The sequence below is a fragment of the Pelodiscus sinensis genome, chromosome 32, assembly GCF_049634645.1.
Source record: "Pelodiscus sinensis isolate JC-2024 chromosome 32, ASM4963464v1, whole genome shotgun sequence".
Taxonomy (NCBI): Eukaryota; Metazoa; Chordata; order Testudines; family Trionychidae; genus Pelodiscus; species Pelodiscus sinensis.
Window position 1 is genome coordinate 6,574,769 of NC_134742.1, and position 17,872 is coordinate 6,592,640.

General features: G+C 54.9%; 1 protein-coding gene across 1 annotated transcript; it reads right to left on the minus strand.

The window, feature by feature from the left end:
- Window positions 1–2,599: 2,599 nt before the first annotated feature.
- On the minus strand, window positions 2,600–16,400 carry LOC106732517 (zinc finger protein RFP-like). Its single transcript, XM_075913800.1, has 7 exons — window positions 15,941–16,400; window positions 14,118–14,213; window positions 10,978–11,208; window positions 10,658–10,680; window positions 8,342–8,457; window positions 5,265–5,324; window positions 2,600–4,509 (listed from the first exon to the last, which is right to left on the minus strand). The coding sequence occupies exons 1-7, from the start codon at window positions 16,355–16,357 to the stop codon at window positions 3,998–4,000; spliced, it is 1,455 nt and encodes a 484-aa protein (XP_075769915.1). The 5' UTR covers window positions 16,358–16,400; the 3' UTR covers window positions 2,600–3,997.
- Between the last annotated feature and the right edge of the window lie 1,472 nt (window positions 16,401–17,872).

The window sequence follows — 17,872 nt, forward strand, 5'->3', positions numbered from 1 at the left end:
CCTTGTTTACCTTGGAAAAGAGAAGACCAAAAAGGAACATGAGAGCAGCTTTCAAGTATCTCAGGGTATGTCTACACTGCCACCCTAGTTCGAACTATGGTGACTACACGCGGCACAGGCTAGGTAGTTTGAATTAAAACTCTTAATTCGAACTACCGTTACTCTTCATTTCAAGAGGAGTAATGGTAGTTCGAATTAAGAGTTTTAATTCGAACTACTTAGCCTGTGCTGTATGTAGCCATGGGCATTTAAAAATGGCGGCGCCCGGGAACATGCAAATAAAGCCTGAGATATTTAAATCCCGGGCTTCATTTGCAAGTTCGAATGACTACATTAGTCACCATAGTTCGAACTAGGGTGGCTGTGTAGACATACCCTAAAAGAGTATCATAAGAAGGAGAAAGGAAAATGGTTCTGCTTGGCCTCTGAGGTTAGGATGAGAAGCAATGGGCTTAAATTGCAAATATTTAAGACCAGGTTAGACGGATACCTGTCAGGGATGAGCTAGGGTAACTCAACTTTGGAAGCCCCAGGAGCCACACTGATACTTACAGAACATGCTGAGGGCCTCAACTTAAGTGTGGTTGCATATGCAAGCAAATATATACAAATAGCTTCTCTCACACGGACAGGCATGAATACAAAGATTCAAGATACAAAGATGCAAAGGCAAGACTACACAACACACAGGCCCCATTTAAGTCAGTTTTGCTGATATTAATAAAATGCAATAGTTACCCGATTTCTACCCATGTGACAGCACTTTTCATGAGCAATGACAGTCCAAAAATGTAACTACTAAAACATATATCAACAGAAGATCATTTCACTGACTACTTTTTTGTTTTGGCTCCCACTCGCCGGCCACGTCTTGATCCCCATATAAACCCAAACTGCACCGTGGGGGGCAAACAAACTGGCCGTGGGCAGCATACCACGTTAATAATAAATATTTTTAAACCTTTACCTTTTCTCTCTTCTGCCATGTCCCCTCTCCTTGCTCCATCATCTCCCCTGGTGCCTGCTGTCCCCCAACTCCTCACTCTCCTCTGCTGTTCTGACTCCTTCCCTTCTCACTACCCTCAGCCCTCCTGTGGCCTGCCCCCCTCCACCAGCCCTTCACTCCTCCCTGTGCCCACTCCTCCAGTAGCCCCACTCTGATCATGTGAGCTACCCCTCCTCATCCCCTCTTCTAACACCTCCCTCTACACACCTGCCCTGCCTCTCTCCTCTGGTGCTGGTCCCTCCCCTGCAGGTGTCTGCCCTTCTGCTTCACCCCAGAATTCCCTGGCACCTGCACCTTCCCTTAGCCCTGCACCCTCCTGGTGCCTCCCACTTCCCTTACTCCCCCTGCCCCCTTTGCCCTCTTTTTCCCTGATTCCCACCCCCTCACCAGTCTCTGCCCCATTCCCCTCCTGCCCCTCTGTGCCCTCACACATGACTTGCTCCATCCCCACCTTTCTCAGGCCGACCCCTTCTTTCAAGCCTTCTCCCAGCACCTCCCCCTCCCCCTTTAGCCCCCAATGCCCTTCTCCTCTCCTCTCCTAGAATCACCCTGTCCCCCTCCCACTGACACCTCCCTTCCTGCCCTTTCCCTCATTGTCTGCACTCGGCCCCCTTCCATTTCTCTCTCCTCCACCCTGTCTCTTGATACCTTCCCCTTTTTTCCTCCTCCCCCTCCACATAAACCTTTACTCTTCCCCCTTCCCCCTCTGCACAAGACCCTTCCTCTCCCCTCTCCCCCTCAGAATAAGCCCCTTCCCCCTCTCCTGCCACACAAAACCTTCCTCTCCCCCCTCTCCCTCTGAATAAGCCTTTCCCTACTTTCTGCCTTCCACTTTGTGGGGCTGGAGTCTGCGCTCAGGCCCCAGAGGTCAAACCCAGAGCCAGCCAGGCCAGGTCCCACAATGTGGCCCTGAAGAGTTTTAAAATCCCAGGGTGTGATGTCACGTCACACCTGAGTGTCCTCCCCACCCACCTGCAATGCCATGCATGGCAGCAGCAGATGGTGAGGGGGAGCTGCGCACGGCAGGAAAGGTCCGGGGCCAAGAGGGACTCTCTGGGGGCAGGGTGGGAGGACGCGCAGGGCAGGCTAGAGGGGGGGGCTGGTGCCCGCTCCAGGCAAAGCCGGGGGAGAGACCTCAAATGTTCAGTACTCCATTACTCCTCCTGAAATGAGCGCATCTACACTGGCATGTGCTTTTGCGCAAGAGCATCTGTGCCAGTGTAGATGCTCTCTTGCGCAAGAAAGCTCCGATGGCCATGTTAGCCATAGGGGTTTCTTGCACAAGAAATTCATGTTGCCTGTCTACACTGGCCTCTTGCACCAGAGGGCTTATTCCTCGTGGGGGGAGGAATAACTCTTCCAGAAGAAGCCCTGTTTTCCGACGGTGTACTGTAAATTTACTTGCGCAAGAATGCACGTGCAGTGTAAACACCCAGCAAGTTTTTGCGTGTTCTTGCACAAAAAGCCACCAGTGTAGATGTAGCCTCATTGTATGAGAAATAAGGGAAGTTGGAGGAAGAGAGCTTCATTTTGAACTAAGTGCTGTGTAGATGCTCCCAATTTCAAAATAAGAAACGCAATTGACATCGCTCACTTTGTGTGGCTTATTTTGAGGTAAGCCCTGCTGTGGAGATGCATCCTAACAGGGTTCAAGAAAGAGCTGGATAAATTCATGGAGGTTTGGTCCTTTAATACTTATTTGCCAGGATGAGCAGAGATGATGATCTTAGATTCTGTTTGCCAGGGGCTGGAAATGGGCGACGGGGAGGGATCATGTGATGTTCACTTCCTCTGGGGATCTCGCTTTGTCCACTGTGGGACACTGGGCTGGATGGGCCTCGTGTCTGACTCCATATGGCTACTTATGTTCTTATGTCCTTAAAGAGCCCCCGCCCTGCTGCACCCAAGTGTGTCTGCACTGACACAGACGCAGCAGCGCAGGGTCCCGGGTACCTGAGTCCAGTCGTGAGTTCACAGAGAATCTGAGTCCTGCTTCTGTTCAGTAGAATAGTCTGAACGGCAAACACCCCTCCCCCTACAAAAACTACCTCCTAGAGACAGCAACCCCCCCCCCCCTTTTGTGGCAACAATCCATTTCCTAGTCGGGGGAACACACCAGAGAGCAACCGGACAGGGGCAGATGGAAACATTTTATTAAAGCGAATGATTCCCACACAGTTCCCGACACACAAGTTACACAGGGGCTGGGCAGGGAGGGGTCCCTGGCCTCTGTGTGTGGGGGGCTGGGAATGGGTGACAGGGGAGTGGTCACTGGACGTTCCCTGTTCTGTTCCCTCCCTCTGGGGCACCTGGCACTGGCCACTGTGGGCCAACAGGACACTGGGCTGGATGGGCCTCTGGTCTGACCCAGTCTGGCTGCTCTGATGTTCCCTGGTGAGCGCCCCCCATAGACTAGCTCAGGCAGCTCCCTGCCGGGCCTGCTGGCTTGTCCCAGACACTCCCATCCCTCGTCACTCAGGCTGGGGGCTCACAGCGTCATGCCAGGGATTTTCTGGGCAGCTACAATTCCAGGCAGCGCCGTTCAGCGTTGCAATACCCCAGCCCCTGCCTGGAGCTCGCTCCTTGTCTCCAGCTCTGCAGGGGAGAGCAACGTTACCAGCAGGCAGCAGCTTCAGGAGCCAGGGCTGGCTGCTTTCCTGAGCCCAGCTGGCCCCCAGAGCCCCCAAGGCAGCCGGGAGTCTAGTGGGGGGCAGAGCCGTTGGGTTGGTCGATTTGTGTGACCTGATCTGAAGTCTGCCTGTCCCCAGCCCGGCTGTTAGCTCTGCCCCTGCCCAGCCCCCAGCTCTGCCCTTCAGGGCCTGTCTGCTCCCTGGGGCTGCAGTAGGGTCATTCCACCTCCAGTAAGTGGAGCTGCAGGGAGGGAGGGGAAGGAACTTCCAGGGATCACAGAGATGAGGAGCCAGGATCTGGGTACAGGGGAGTCCTTCAGGGACACAGAGACTGGGGTGTGTGAGGCCAGAGGGGCTGGTGTCAAGGAGACAGTCGGAGCTCGGTGTCTGTGTCCCCCACCCAGATCCAGGGTCGGATTCTCTCCCCAGGGAGGGAGCCCGGCGGGAAAGTGAAGATCGGGGCCTCGGTTCCAGCATCGATAAATGTCACCTGCCCCCAGTCACAGTCCAGACAAACCCGGATCCTGCTGGGGGGGCTCTGGGGCAGGGGGGTCTCCGGGTCAATGAGAGCCCGGAACTGATCCCACCAACACTGCACAGCCCAGATCCCGCCCTTGGGTCTCAGGCTGATCCCTCCCTTCCTGCTCACAGACTCTCTGGCCACTCCCACAGCCCATCGCCTACCCCACACCTCCACCTCCCAGTAATGTCTCCCTGAAGTGAAGCCCTCACGGCCGAGCACACAGGGCCAACAGTCAAATCTCTCCGGGGTGTCGGGCCATGGCTGCCATGTGTGTGTCCATCTCACATATTTCCCATCCTCCGACAGGACAAACTGGGGATGCGCCGTGGCTGGATCCAGAGTCACGTTGGCTGGGGGAGAATCAGAGCGTGAGGGGCAGAGCTCGGCCCTGGGGGGTCGATGGCATCAGGGACAGAATCTGCCCCAGCTGGGCAGGGACTCAGGGACTCTCCTGCCTCTAGGGGCACCCGGCTCTGAGTGGGGAGCAGCCCTGAGGTCTCAGCCCAGCCCAAGGAGCAGCTCGCTCCCCGGCATGGAGGGGCCGTGGCAGAGAGAAGCAATCAGAGGGGTACAGCTGGTTCGGATTAGAAGCCTAATCCAAACTAGCTACTCCATGCCACGTGTAGCCGCGCAGCACGGGGTTCAAACTAGCCGGGGTTTAAAAATGGTGGCTCCCAGTTTATGCAAATGAAGCCGGGAAATTCAAATCCCAGGCTTCATTTTCAAGTGCGGTATGCCTACATTACCCTCCTAGTTCGAATTAGGAGGGCAGTGTAGACATACCCTTAGACACCCCACGCCAGAGAACAAGGTGAGACCAAGGCTGAGAGGACACAGGGAGGGGTGAGGCCGAGGGTTTTGGATACTGGACGGGGGGTACAAGCTGAGGCAGAGAGTTGGGGGGCTGGAGGGGCTGAGGTCTCCGGGGGAGCCTTGGGGATAAGGGGCTCTGGGCAGGGGGTTGGGCTCTGGGCTGGTGCTGTGGGCTATGGGGCGGCTCAGGAGGAGGAGTCTGGGGGCAGGAGGTGGCCCCCAGGGTGGAGGAGGCTCTGGGAGGGGCAGTTTGTGGGGCTCTGAGGGGGGCAAGGGGCCCGAGGCAGCTCACCTGGTCTGTATGCTCCTCGGGGTTCCCCACTTTGAGACTCCAGTGTGGCCGGCAGAGTGTCTGGGGGAGGAGAGGGGGAGATTCAGGTTTGCACGGGGAGCCCAGAGCCGGGTTGTCATGTGACAGACACACTCAGGCCTTGTTCACGTCCGGCCTTTTGTTGGTGCCTATGCCCAGGCCCTGCAGAGCCTTTGGAATCAAAGCTGATTTCGGCACTTGGGTCCCTTGGTGCTAACGGGATGTTCGGAGAGTGTGAGATCCTGGCTCTCGCTGGGAGCTGTTTATCCCTGGGGAAACTGAGGCAGGGGAGGTGGGCTCCATGAGACAGATTCACCCTGTGCCGGCAGAGCAGGGTGGGGAGGCCACTTGTGACCTGCTGGTCAGTGGCTGCAGGGGCCGGGGCCGGCCTTGGCTCAGGCTCAGGCAGAGTCACATCCCAGTTACAATGCCTGGGCCAGGGCACAGAGAACCAGAGGCCCAGTGTTACACTGCCCACGTCCCTCTGTCCATCCCCCCCACCTTGTCCCCCCACCTTCGACCCCGCACTCCGCAGCCCTCTCAGGGACAGGCCTGTGCTGTAGGGTGGGGAGGCCCACGTCCCTCTGTCCTTCCTCCCACTGCCTCATCCCTCCCTCAACTACCCCCGCCCCCATCTCTAGCTCTCCCAGGGACAGGCCTTGGGCCTGCAGCTGCCGGGAGGAGGCACAAAAGGCCCCTGTGCTGGAGAGACCTCTCGCCGTGGGGGGGGGGGGCTTTCTCCTTCCCTGCAGCCCTTTGGGCCAAACAGGCTGCCAGGAGGGGCTGGGCCCAGCTTCAACAAATGGCCTTTAATTGAGGGGCCTGCAGCTGGGGGGCTGCACTGCCCTGGGGCCCCTGCAGCCTCTGGCTGGGAGAGATGCAGGGGCCCAAGCGAAGGGATTTTGCTGAATGTGGCCTGAAGGTTGTGACCATTCGTGAGTCGGGAGTTGATGGGAGATGCCCTCAGGCCGGGCCCGGCTCCTTCTCCTCTCCCTGGGCTTGGCTAGTGGGAAGTGCTGAGAACTGGGACCAGGGTCATTGCTCTGTCCACGTTTGGAGACTGAACCTGGGTATTTACACCAGGGCTGGGCAAAATCCGGCCCAGGGGCTGGATCCGGCCACCAAGCCACCTGATCCAGCCTGTGGCCCCCCCTGCCGGGACCCTCAGGCACACGCAGCTGCAGTGGTTTAAAGCTCAGTCCCTGCAGCTCTGGGCTCTGCAGGGAGGGGGAGGCTTCATGTGCTCTCCCCACCCCCAGCCCAATCCTCAGCTCCGATTGACTGGAAACAACCGGCCAATAGGAACTGAGAGATTGGCCTGGGGGCAGGGAGCAGCACAAGCCTCTTCCCCCTCCTGGAGCTGAGAGCTACATGGAGGGAGCAGCCTGCAATTTTAGTGATCTGGGGCTGCAGGAGGCAGGGAGCCCAGCCTGCCTTGGGGGTGCTGCAGGGCTGCTGGCTGGGAGCTACTTAGGTAAGTGCCTCCCAGACACAGCCTGCCTCTGGCACCCCAGCCCCTCCTGTGACCCAACTCAATTCCCTAGGTCACCCTCCAAGCCCTCTGTACCCAGGTCACAGCTCCCTTCCAGACCCTTTACCCCTCCTACATCCTTACCAAGACCCTCTCCCTGACTCTGTACCCCAATCCTCTGACCAAAGTCAACCACCCAAACCCTCTGCACTCTGCACCCCCCTTTTCCCCTTCTCCCAGGTCACAGCTCCCTCCCAGACCCTGTACCCCCCTCCTACACTTCTCCCCCAGGCCAGAATCCTCTCCTGCATCCAGACCCCACCCCGACCCAAAACAACACCCCCTCCCCCGACCCAGGTCACCACCCCAAACTCCCTGTCATACCCCACACCATCTCCTAAACTACAGTCCCTTACCCCATGTGCTGTTCTGCTCCCAACCTCCACCCTAGACCCTGCACCCCCGCCACAGCAAAGTGTGGCCCTTGGCCACATTCCAAAATCTTGGAGTGGGCCCCACCAAGAATTATTCCTCCACCTCCCCTGCGATTGATGCTGATTGGCTTGGCTTGGGCCTGGCAAGCTGTGTGCTTGCCATAAGGGAAATTTGTCCTGCATTGACCTTGCCCTTAGGGTGTGCCTAGACTACAGGGTTTTTTCGACAAAAGTGGACTTTTGTCGACAAAACTATACCTGCGTCTACACTGCCGCCGAGTTCTGTCGACATAACGTGGACAGAACTCAGCAGTTTTGTTGATGGCTATAAACGTCATTCTACAAAGGATAACAGAGTTCTGTCGACAGAAGGCGTTATTGCATCTACACTGTCCTTTGTGTCTACACTGTCATGTCGACAAAGCGGCTTGCTTTGTCGACAGAACTGGATGTCGTCTAGACGCTTTGTCGACAGAAGCTTTGTTGACAGTATCTGTCAGCAAAACTTCTGTTGACAGAAGCCTGTCGTCTAGACGTACCCTTAAAGTGCCATGTTCCTCACTTGCTCTGCGAGACACAGATGTGTTGCCCGCACAAGGTGCTTGCAGACAGACACCCAAAGTGACCTGCCCAGGCCAGGGAGCAATGTCCAGAAACCACCTGTGGAGAACTGACCTATGCACATCAGAAAAGAGAGTAACTTGAAAATTTCTTGGACAGCAAAAACCCTCCAGCAATTCAAAGTTCCTGTGTGAGCAGTGCACAAGTCACATAAGATACTTACTGCCCCTAATGCAAAGGTGATTGGAACAGAACTCGTTCGGGTATCATCTGGATGGTTATAACAGGTCAGATACTGTAAGGGGTGATCCTACTATCACAGAAGAAATGCACCATGACCTGCCTGTGCCCCAGGAGAAGGGAACTGGGCGTGTTTCTCTCCCTGGCGTTTCTCACTCTCACACTCACTGTCATTGCAAAGGCTGCTTCTGAACAAACAAGGGTTTGAATTAATCAACCTGCATATCTTGGAGCCCAAGTCTGGACCATTCACCCCCCCAATTACATGAAAGCATCATCTAATTATGAACCAATTGACCAGCACCATTCTCCTTCAATGGTCTCACTTTCCCCTCCTCCATCCCCCCAGGTACCTTTGAACTCTCTCAGCATCTCCGACAGCGCAATCGCTTTCTGGGAGAAACCACGGACTTGTTCTTCCAGTTCAGGAGCCATCTCCTCTGGCTGCTGGGCCCGCGCCGTCTCACACCTAGGGAGAAAAAACATCCCATGGTGACACTGCAGTGGTTCCCAGCCTTTTCAACCATGTGGGCCCCTTTTCAAGCTATGAAAATTTTATGGACCACTGTCCTCTCCCTGGGGGACAAAAAAAAGAAAAACAAAAAGAAGGATCAGGCCCACCGCAACGGGCCCAATCCTTGCTTTTGAACTTTCCACAGATCCCCTGCAGTACCCTCGTGGACCATCAAGGGTTTAGGGTTGCCAGACACTTTCATAAAAAATACCTCCCCCTCACATGGCAGGAGCAAAAACAACAACAACAACAAAAACCAACTGAACAAAAAAAAAGCGTCACTGCGCCTTTAAATCCCCAGAGTCCCCTCTCTCCATGCCCCTACCAGATGTAGCAGGGGAAAAATGTTCCAAGCAGCCTTATGACCGAGAGAAACAGAAAATATTGGACATTTTACCGGACAGAGGCCACAAATACCAGACTGTCCTGGCCAATACCAGACACCTGGCAACCCTGCAGGGGTCTGTGGCCTACAGGTTAGGAACTGCTCTGATCCTGCCATGACTGACTCAGTTCTTAAGTTCTGGTTAGTGGGTATTTGAGTCTCCACGACCAAGTCACTCCTGGGCCTCCAGGCGCTGAGGGACGGGAGGTTCTCAGGGGAAGGGCTGTAGGAATCTGCCCACTAGGAACGAGACTGAGACACCAGCTCCCCCTCCCCCGCTCATCCCACACAGGTCTCCAAACAGCCCTCGGGTGGGAAAGATGCTGGATCCTGTTGCCCTGGGCTGAACGGTGCTCCATGTGGCTCTCAGCTCCGGGAGGGGGAAGAGGCTTGTGCTGCTCCCCGCCCCCAGGCCAATCTCTCAGTTCCTATTGGCCGGTTGTTTCCAGTCAATCGGAGCTGAGGATTGGGCTGGGGGTGGGGAGATCACATGAAGCCCCCCCCCCCTCGCTGCAGAGCCCAGAGCCGCAGGGACTGAGCTTTAAACCACGGCAGCTGCGTGTGCCTGAGGGTCCCGGCAGGGGGGTCCACAGGCCGGATCAGGTGGCTTGGTGGCCGGATCCAGCCCCCGGGCCGTATTTTGCCCAGCCCTGGCGTAAATACCCAGGTTCAGTCTCCAAACGTGAACAGAGCAATGACCCTGGTCCCAGTTCTCAGCACTTCCCACTAGCCAAGCCGAGGGAGAGGAGAAGGAGCCGGGCCCGGCCTGAGGGCGTCTCCCATCAACTCACGACTCACGAAGGGTCACAACCTTCAGGCCCCAATTCAGCAAAATCCCTTCGCTTGGGCCCCTGCGTCTCTCCCAGCCAGAGGCTGCAGGGGCCCCAGGGCAGTGCAGCCCCCCAGCCGCAGGCCCCTCAATTAAAGGCCATTTGTTGAAGCTGGGCCCAGCCCCTCCTGGCAGCCTGTTTGGGCCAAGGGGCTGCAGGGAAGGAGAAAGCCCGCCCCCCCCACGGCGAGAGGTCTCTCCAGCACAGGGGCCTTTTGTGCCTCCTCCCGGCAGCTGCAGGCCCAAAGCCTGTCCCTGGGAGAGCTAGAGATGGGGGCGGGGGTAGTTGAGGGAGGGATGAGGCAGTGGGAGGAAGGACAGAGGGACGTGGGCCTCCCCACCCTACAGCACAGGCCTGTCCCTGAGAGGGCTGCGGAGTGCGGGGTCGAAGGTGGGGGAACGAGGCGGGGGGGATGGACAGAGGGACGTGGGCAGTGTAACACTGGGCCTCTGGCTCTCTGTGCCCTGGCCCAGGCATTGTAACTGGGATGTGACTCTGCCTGAGCCTGAGCCAGGCCCGGCCCCGGCCCCTGCAGCCACTGACCAGCGGGTCACAAGTGGCCTCCCTGTCCTGCTCTGCCGGCACAGGGTGAATCTGTCTCATGGAGCCCACCTCCCCTGCCTCAGTTTCCCCAGGGATAAACAGCTCCCAGCGAGAGCTCCCAGCAGGGACAGGCCCATGTCCCACCCCTCAGTCCGGGGGCAGCCAGACCCCAGGGAGGTGACATGGGTAGAATATACCACAGGCCAGTCTGCGCCTTTCCCTGGGTAACTGCAGAGTCATCTCTAAAAGGGCGAGGGCCTCAGGGTTAAATGGGTCAGAGATTTGAATCCCAAATGTGACCTTCCCGCATGTTCTGCTGTGGAGCCCTGGGGAGAGGCAGCGACAACTTCACTGCCCAGTGTTTCCCCAGCGCTGTGAGGGGGTGAGAGCCACTGACCTGCTCAAGGTGCTTCTGACGTCCTGGAGAGAGAGAGAGAGAGACAGAGAGAGAGAGAGAGAGAGAGTTTCAGTCCCACCTGACACACACTGTGAATTCCAAGGGAGGGATTTGGCGAGTGAGGGGGAACTAGGCTTTGCCTGGCCCCAGGGCCATGGATCCCTGAGCAAATGGGGCTTTGCCATCTCTAGTCTCTCTGTGCCTGTGGGTCTGCACAAAACAGCAATTCGCATGCCAGGAGGGCGTACATGGAACCTGACTCCTGTGCCCACCTGTCCTGTCTCTGTGGTAGCATCTGGGAAATTTCCACTCAGTCTCACCTGCAGGAGTTCGCTCGCTGGCTTCTGACACTTCCCCTCCAGCTCCTCGATCTGCTCGCTGAGACAGGAAATCTGCTCCGAGAGTTTGGTGACAGTGTAAGTCCATGTTTTCACTATCATCTCATCCAGCTTCTGCAGCTGGGCCAGCAGGAGTCGCTCTTGTTCCTGCAGGAACTGCCGCAGATGCTGAAACTCAGCCACAATCTTCTGACACTCGGTTTGTGTCCATTTCTGGAAAAAGAAGAACCAAAGGAAGAACATCACCACCGCTAGGGGGACATGGATGGAGCCTGGGGCCCTTCAAGGAGCGCTGAGTGTGCAGGGGGAGAATCTCTTTGAAAATTCTAAGTCACCAGACAGTGAACAGTCTCCTGTAGTAAAGTAGAGAGAGAATCTTCTTACGTCTTCCTGTTTAGCCCCAAAATCTCATAAAGCACGTTTCTGTGTCTGACGTGCTTTGGATCGTGAGTGGCTCATTGCCCCAGCAATGCTGATCCAAAGCAGCAGGGAGCAGGACTCCACACTAGCCCTTGGTGACGTTTTCCACATTATATTTTTTCCTGGGAAAATGCAGATTTGTCACCAAAGACACATTTCATGAATTACCGGCAACGTCACTAGTTATTGTGCTGCAGAAAGAAATATATGACGAATCAAAATATTTGCTTAATTTTTTCTGGAGTTTAAAGTCTGACTTATTTTTGAACCTGTCCTTGTGTTTTATATCATTATTTTAAGGAAATGGCCAAGTTGAAACAAAACATTTTGATTTCTGCCAAAAAAATTTCATTTGATGAAGCAAAAAATCAAATTTGTGATTTGCTAATAATTTTAAAAATAGATAATGTTTTGTTCGACCACTTTTGTTAATATCCTGCCAGCAAAAATCTGGCGTTAGCCCAGCTCTACCCAGAGCCACGCTCACAGACACAGGTGGGACGAAAAAAACAAATGAAACAGTAAGAGAAAAAGCAGGCACCCAAGGTGAACGACAGGAATGGAGAAACTGTCAGGGCAGAAAGGGTGTGTTTACACAGCAGCGCTATTACAGACTAGCGGCCGTTATTCCAAAATAATACGAGCGTCCACACAGCAATTCCATTATTTCTAAATAAATTCAAAATAACAGGTGACTTATTCCTCCTTCTGTAAACTTTATTTGATGAGGAATAAGGCCTCTTCTCAAATTGCTATTTTGAAATAGAGGTCGTGTGGGACGCTCCACTGCTGCTACTTCGAATTAGCCCCTCCCCAGGGTGGTTCTGAGTAATTTCTCCTTAGTGTTTCCTGGAGCTCTACATCGACGTACTGCATCCACATTAGGAGAGCCTGCCTTGGACTGATTTCGAGGGTTCCCTGCAGTATGGACGTGCCATTTTGAAATAAGCTATTTTGGGATACAGGCAGTCCCCGAGTTACGCGGATCCGACTGACGTCGGATCCACAGTTACGAACGGGGTTTGCTGCCCGTCTCCCTGGTCTGATGGAGACCAGCAGACCAGGGAGACTGGAAGCAAAGCCTCCGAGGACGCCAGCGGGACAGACCAGGGAGACGGGGAGTAAAGCCGGGGAGCACGCGGGCAGCGGACAGCCCAGACGTGCCGCAGCTGTCCCGCTGCCAGCGTCCTCAGAGGCTTTGCTCCCCATCTCCCTGGTCTGCGGGTCTCCAGCAGACCAGGGAGACGGGGAGCAAAGCCACGGAGCACGCGGGCAGCGGACAGCCCAGACACGCCGTGGCTGTCCCGCTGCCGGCGTGTTCCGTGGCTTTGCTCCCCGTCTCCCTGGTCTGCTGGAGACCAACAGACCAGGGAGATGGGGAGCAAAGCCATGGAGCACGCGGGCAGCGGACAGCCCAGACACGCCGTGGCTGTCCCGCTGCCAGCATGCTCCGCGGCTTTGCTCCGGACGCCTGTGGTACAGCAGCTGGGGTGCTGCCGGTTGGTCCCGTAGCGCCACTCTGGGCGCTACTGGACCAACCCAGCAGCACCCCAGCTGCTCTGCCCCAGGCATCCTGATTCAGCCGCTGCTGAAACTGACCAGCTCTGAATACAGGAAGCCCGAGGCAGAGTTGCTCTGCCCCGGGCTTCCTGGAATCAGCCGCTGATCAGTTTCAGCAGCAGCTGACTTGGGGACGCCTGGGGTTCTTAAGTTGAATCTGTATGTAAGAACTGGCGTCCAGATTCAGCCTGTTGAAACTGATCAGCGGCTGATTCCAGGAAGCCCGGGGCAGAGCAACTCTGCCTCCGGCTCCCTGTAGTCAGAGCTGGTCAGTTTCAGCAGCGGCTGAATCTGGATGCCAGTTCCGACTTACATACAGATTCAACTTAAGAACAAACCTACAGTCCCTATCTTGTACGTAACCCGGGGACTGCCTGTATATCTTCTGGAACAGCTTATTCCGATATAAGTGTGCAGGGTAGAGGTACCCAAAGGGACTAAGCCAGGAAGGAGCAGAGGGACAGAACTCACTGCATGACAGCCGGGAACACGGGGCTTTATTTAGTTATTTAAGCTGGAACTGAGCACAGCACAAACAGAGATTGCACAAGAGACTCCTCCAGACATAACTAAATGTCCTGCAAACTGTGGGCTGAGAGAGCCTGGGAACTGACGAACAAACGTGTTCCACTGGGGCTTTGGCCCCAGCCTGGGCATTCCCTAATTCCCAATTCTGTGTTTGTTAATATAAATTGTTGCTTGTGAAGCGAGTTTAATTAACTAATTGTAGTTAACAGACTGTAAATGAGAATAACAGTTTACAGAGGGTCTGGCAGTGGTTTCCACCCTAGGGTCTTTGTGCCCCCGGGGGCCACAGACCATGGCAGCAAAAGACTTAGACTGGACAGAATTCAGCTGTTCATGCAGACAATCGATTTTCAAAGGGGTCACAGAACCTCCCTTTGACATTTCTAAAGGGGTCCACAAATGCACAGAGGGTGGAAGTGGCTGGTTTAGGGCCCAACCCTAACGAGAGATTCTGCTAAAACAATTAATTGTGGTTTCTGGGTTCTCATTCCCCAGCTGATCAAGGGAAACCGTAACCCAGTCCCTAGACTGTCCTGGCCACTCCTTACTGTCTGATTCAGGATCAGCTTCCTCCAGCTCTCTACAAAGGCAGGGTAATAACACCAGGCACCTACCAGATACTCCTGGCTGGTCTCCTCCCTGCTCACTTTCAGTCCCAGCAGCTTTTCTCTCTCGGCTCTCAGAGTCTTCAGCTGGGCCTGGAGCCATTGCTGGAGACACAGAAACATTTCATGTGACTAAGCAAACAATCAAATGTGAGTTTGCTAATAATTTTAAAATAGATCATTTTTGGTTCAACCCATTTCTGTAATGTCCTGCCAGCGAAGATTGGACGGGAGTGGGTCTAGCACAGCCACACACTGTACTCACGACTGCAGGGCCCGGCAGATTTACTGGATCAGAGACACAGAGTCACAGTAATAGACACTGGGGCTGCGTCTACACTGGCATGAATTTCCGGAAATGCTTAAAACAGAATAGTTTTCGTTATAAGTATTTCCGGAAAAGGAGCGTCTACATTGGCAGGCTGCTTTTCTGGAAAAGCCCTTTTTCCGGAAAAGCATCTGTGGCCAATGTAGACGCGCTTTTCCGGAACAGAGCCCCGATCGTCATTTTCGCGATCGGGGCTTTTTTCCGGAAAAGACTACTGGGCTGTCTACACTGGCCCTTTTCCGGAACAGTGTTCCGGAATAAGGACTTATGCCCGAGCGGGAGCAGCGTAGCTTTTCCGGAATAGCGGCTGATTTTGTACAGTAGAGCGTCGTTGCTTTTCCAGAAATTCAAGGGCCAGTGTAGACAGCTCGCAGCTTATTCCAGAAAAGCGGCTGATTTTCCGGAATAAGTGGCCCAGTGTAGACACAGCCTGGGAGTGTTTTCAGGGTGTTTGAAATCGTCGAACCTTGTTACCGTAGGGAGCTGGGGTCACATACTCAGACGCTGCATGTGCAGGGGCGGGGGGAGATCGCAGGGGAGGGAGCTGGAAGAGAGGAGGGACACCGCGAGCATCGGGGACCTCCAGAGAGGCCGGTGGGTGGGGGCGAGTGTGGAGGAGGGACTGAGCCAGGCAAGTGCAGGGTGATAATCTGGCCTGGAGGTCATCACAGGTGGCTGTAACTGTTTGCAAACAACATTCTGTGTCTGTCCCCCATTCCTGCTTCTTTCCTTATCTACCTGCTGTGTGTCATGTTCATGAGGCTGAGCCTGGGACTGGGACTGGGACTCTCCCTGTGGCTCAGGAGAGGCGGGTAGGGACGAGGCTGGGCACAGGCTGGCTGCCCTTTCAAGGGAGGAGCTCTCAGCAGGGTCCCTGTAAGCCAGGTGCTTGGGCCCAAGAGAGATTCCAATGCTGCCCAGCTGATTAGCAGAGCGCCCAGGTGCCCACAGCTGGCAGCAGGTGTTTCTATGGGTGGTGCACAGTGACACATGCCTTGGTGCACAGAACAACATTTATTCCACACACAGATGGAAAACATTAGAAAAAACATTGGTTGTCAGCCCCGCCTGAGACACAGTCAATTCTCCTCCCCAGGAAGGGACAATGAAGGGCAGGATGAGGGGCCCTGGGATCCAACCCGGCCTGGGGTAGGTAAGACAGAGGCCCAGGGAAAGCCAGAGGGAGGAGGCCCCTGGCGCAGGCAGAGGAGACCCTGGATCTTGGTCAGGATGATAAGACCAAACTCCAGACTCAAAGTCCTGAGAGTCCCTGCTGGGAGAGCAGGGCTGTTACTGGTCACAAAAAATGCCATTGTGGGTCTTTTTTGGGGAAACTGAGGAAGGGCTACCCCATGGCAAGAGGGGCACTTGGGAGGCAATGACCCTGCTGCGGTGCCCTATCACCACCCATGATCCTATCAGCTAGATTCACAGGGCGGGAGCTGCTCCCCAGAGCTCCCCCTCAGTCCCACGAGGGCAGGGATCGCAGTCGGCATTTCCCTACCTGGAATTCTGCGGCAGCTTCCTCGGCAGGAATCACGGTGTGACCTTGGTGCCCCTTGGATCTGTCACACACCACACAGATGGGGATTTCATCCTCTCTGCAGAAGAGTTTGAGAGGCTCCTGGTGTTTCTCACACAGTCTCTCTGGGGCTGGTTCCCTCTCTGCCTGCAACCCGAATTCTCTGGCTAAGTCCACAATACTCCTCAGCAGCCTGTTCGACCTGAGGTTTCTGTGGGGAAAGGTCCGTTTGCACTGGGGGCAGGAGACATCTGCAGTGAGTCCCCTCCAGAACTGGGTGATGCAGGCTCGGCAGAAGCTGTGATCACAGTCGAGAGACACCGGATCGTCGAAATACTCCAGGCAAATGGGACAGGTCACTTCATCCTGGAGCTTCTGTCCTGTAGTCGCAGCAGCCATGGCTTCTCCTGCAGAGACCAGAGAGTTTAGTCTCACTTTCTTCTGCTGGGAAATGGGCGGGCTGCAGTTTGTACAGGTCACTGTTGCCTTTCTGGGTGTGTTCTCCTGCTCCTTCCCTTACAGACTCTACAGCACCTTTGCATGAAGTGTGATGAGTCCAAACTGACAGTCACTCCTCCGAAACATCTGCCAGGCCCCAAACTTGGGCTTAGGCACTCAGGGTGTGTCTACACTGCACGCTTGTTTTGGAATAAACTATTCTGGGAGATACATTCCGAAATAAGAGCATCTACACTGTATGGGGTGTGTCTAGACTACAGAGTTTTGTCGACAAAAGTGGACTTTTGTCGACAAAACTATACCTGCGTCTACACTACCACTGAGTTCTGTCGACAAAATGTCGACAGAACTCAACAGTTTTGTCGACACTGGTAAACCTCATTTTACGAGGAATAACACCTTCTGTCAACAGAGTTCTGTCGACAGAAGGTGTTATTGCCTGTAGGGTTGTGTCTAGACTACAGGGTTTTGTCGACAAAGCAAGCTGCTTTGTCGACAGAACTGAATGCAGTCTAGACTCTCTTTGTCGACAGAAGCTTTGTCGACAGTATCTGTCGACAAAACTTCTGTCGACAAAACCCTGTAGTCTAGACGTACCGTAGGACTATTTGTTTTTCCTATTACATTCCAGCTCGGGTTTCCACTTGATATATTTTTTACCCCCTGCCTCTTTTGGTCCTCCCCCCATTTTTTCCTCTCCCCCCCTGCTTCTCCCCTATTTATTTTAGTTCTGAACATCCAACACTCTGGTCATCTGAAGAAGTGGGCTGTACCCACGAAAACTCATGATCCCATCTACATGTTTTATTAGCCTTTAAAGTCCTACCAGACTATTTGTTGTATGACCATAGCTCGGTGTGAGGAGGTAGGTCCAACCTGGGACTCACAGCTAGTTGTGCTGGGGGTGGTGTAAGGCAGAGAGGAGGGAGGCGAGGAAGAGGGCCTAAGAGGGTCTCTTCATGGCCAGATAGAGAGGGGATCCCAGGGAGCGACTGTCTGGAGTTGCAGTTGGGGAGCTCTGTGGTGGACATTAGGGAAAATGGTTTCACGGAAGCTGGTGAAACACTGGAAGGGGAGGCCTAGGGAAGTGGGGGAATCTTTAGACCTGACAAAGTCCTGGCTGGGATGATTGAGTTGGGCTGGGCCCTGCTCTGAGCAGGAACAGGATGAGCTGACTCCTCGGGGCCCTTCCAGCCCAGTGATTCTAGGACTCTGCACAGGGGCAGAGAGGGGGGGTCCCAGGAGAGGTTCCCAGGAGCACCAGGCCTAGAGGCTAGAAGAGGGATGTGGGGGGTGCACTGGGCACTGGAACTAGGACGTGGTTTCTCCTGGGCGTGTGTGTTACATTTACTCACACTCATCATCATCGTCACCAAAATAATGACCAGTGAATACAACAGCCCTGACCTGCTCCCGGGGGGATGCTCAAAGGAAGCACCAGAAACCACGTCGGCT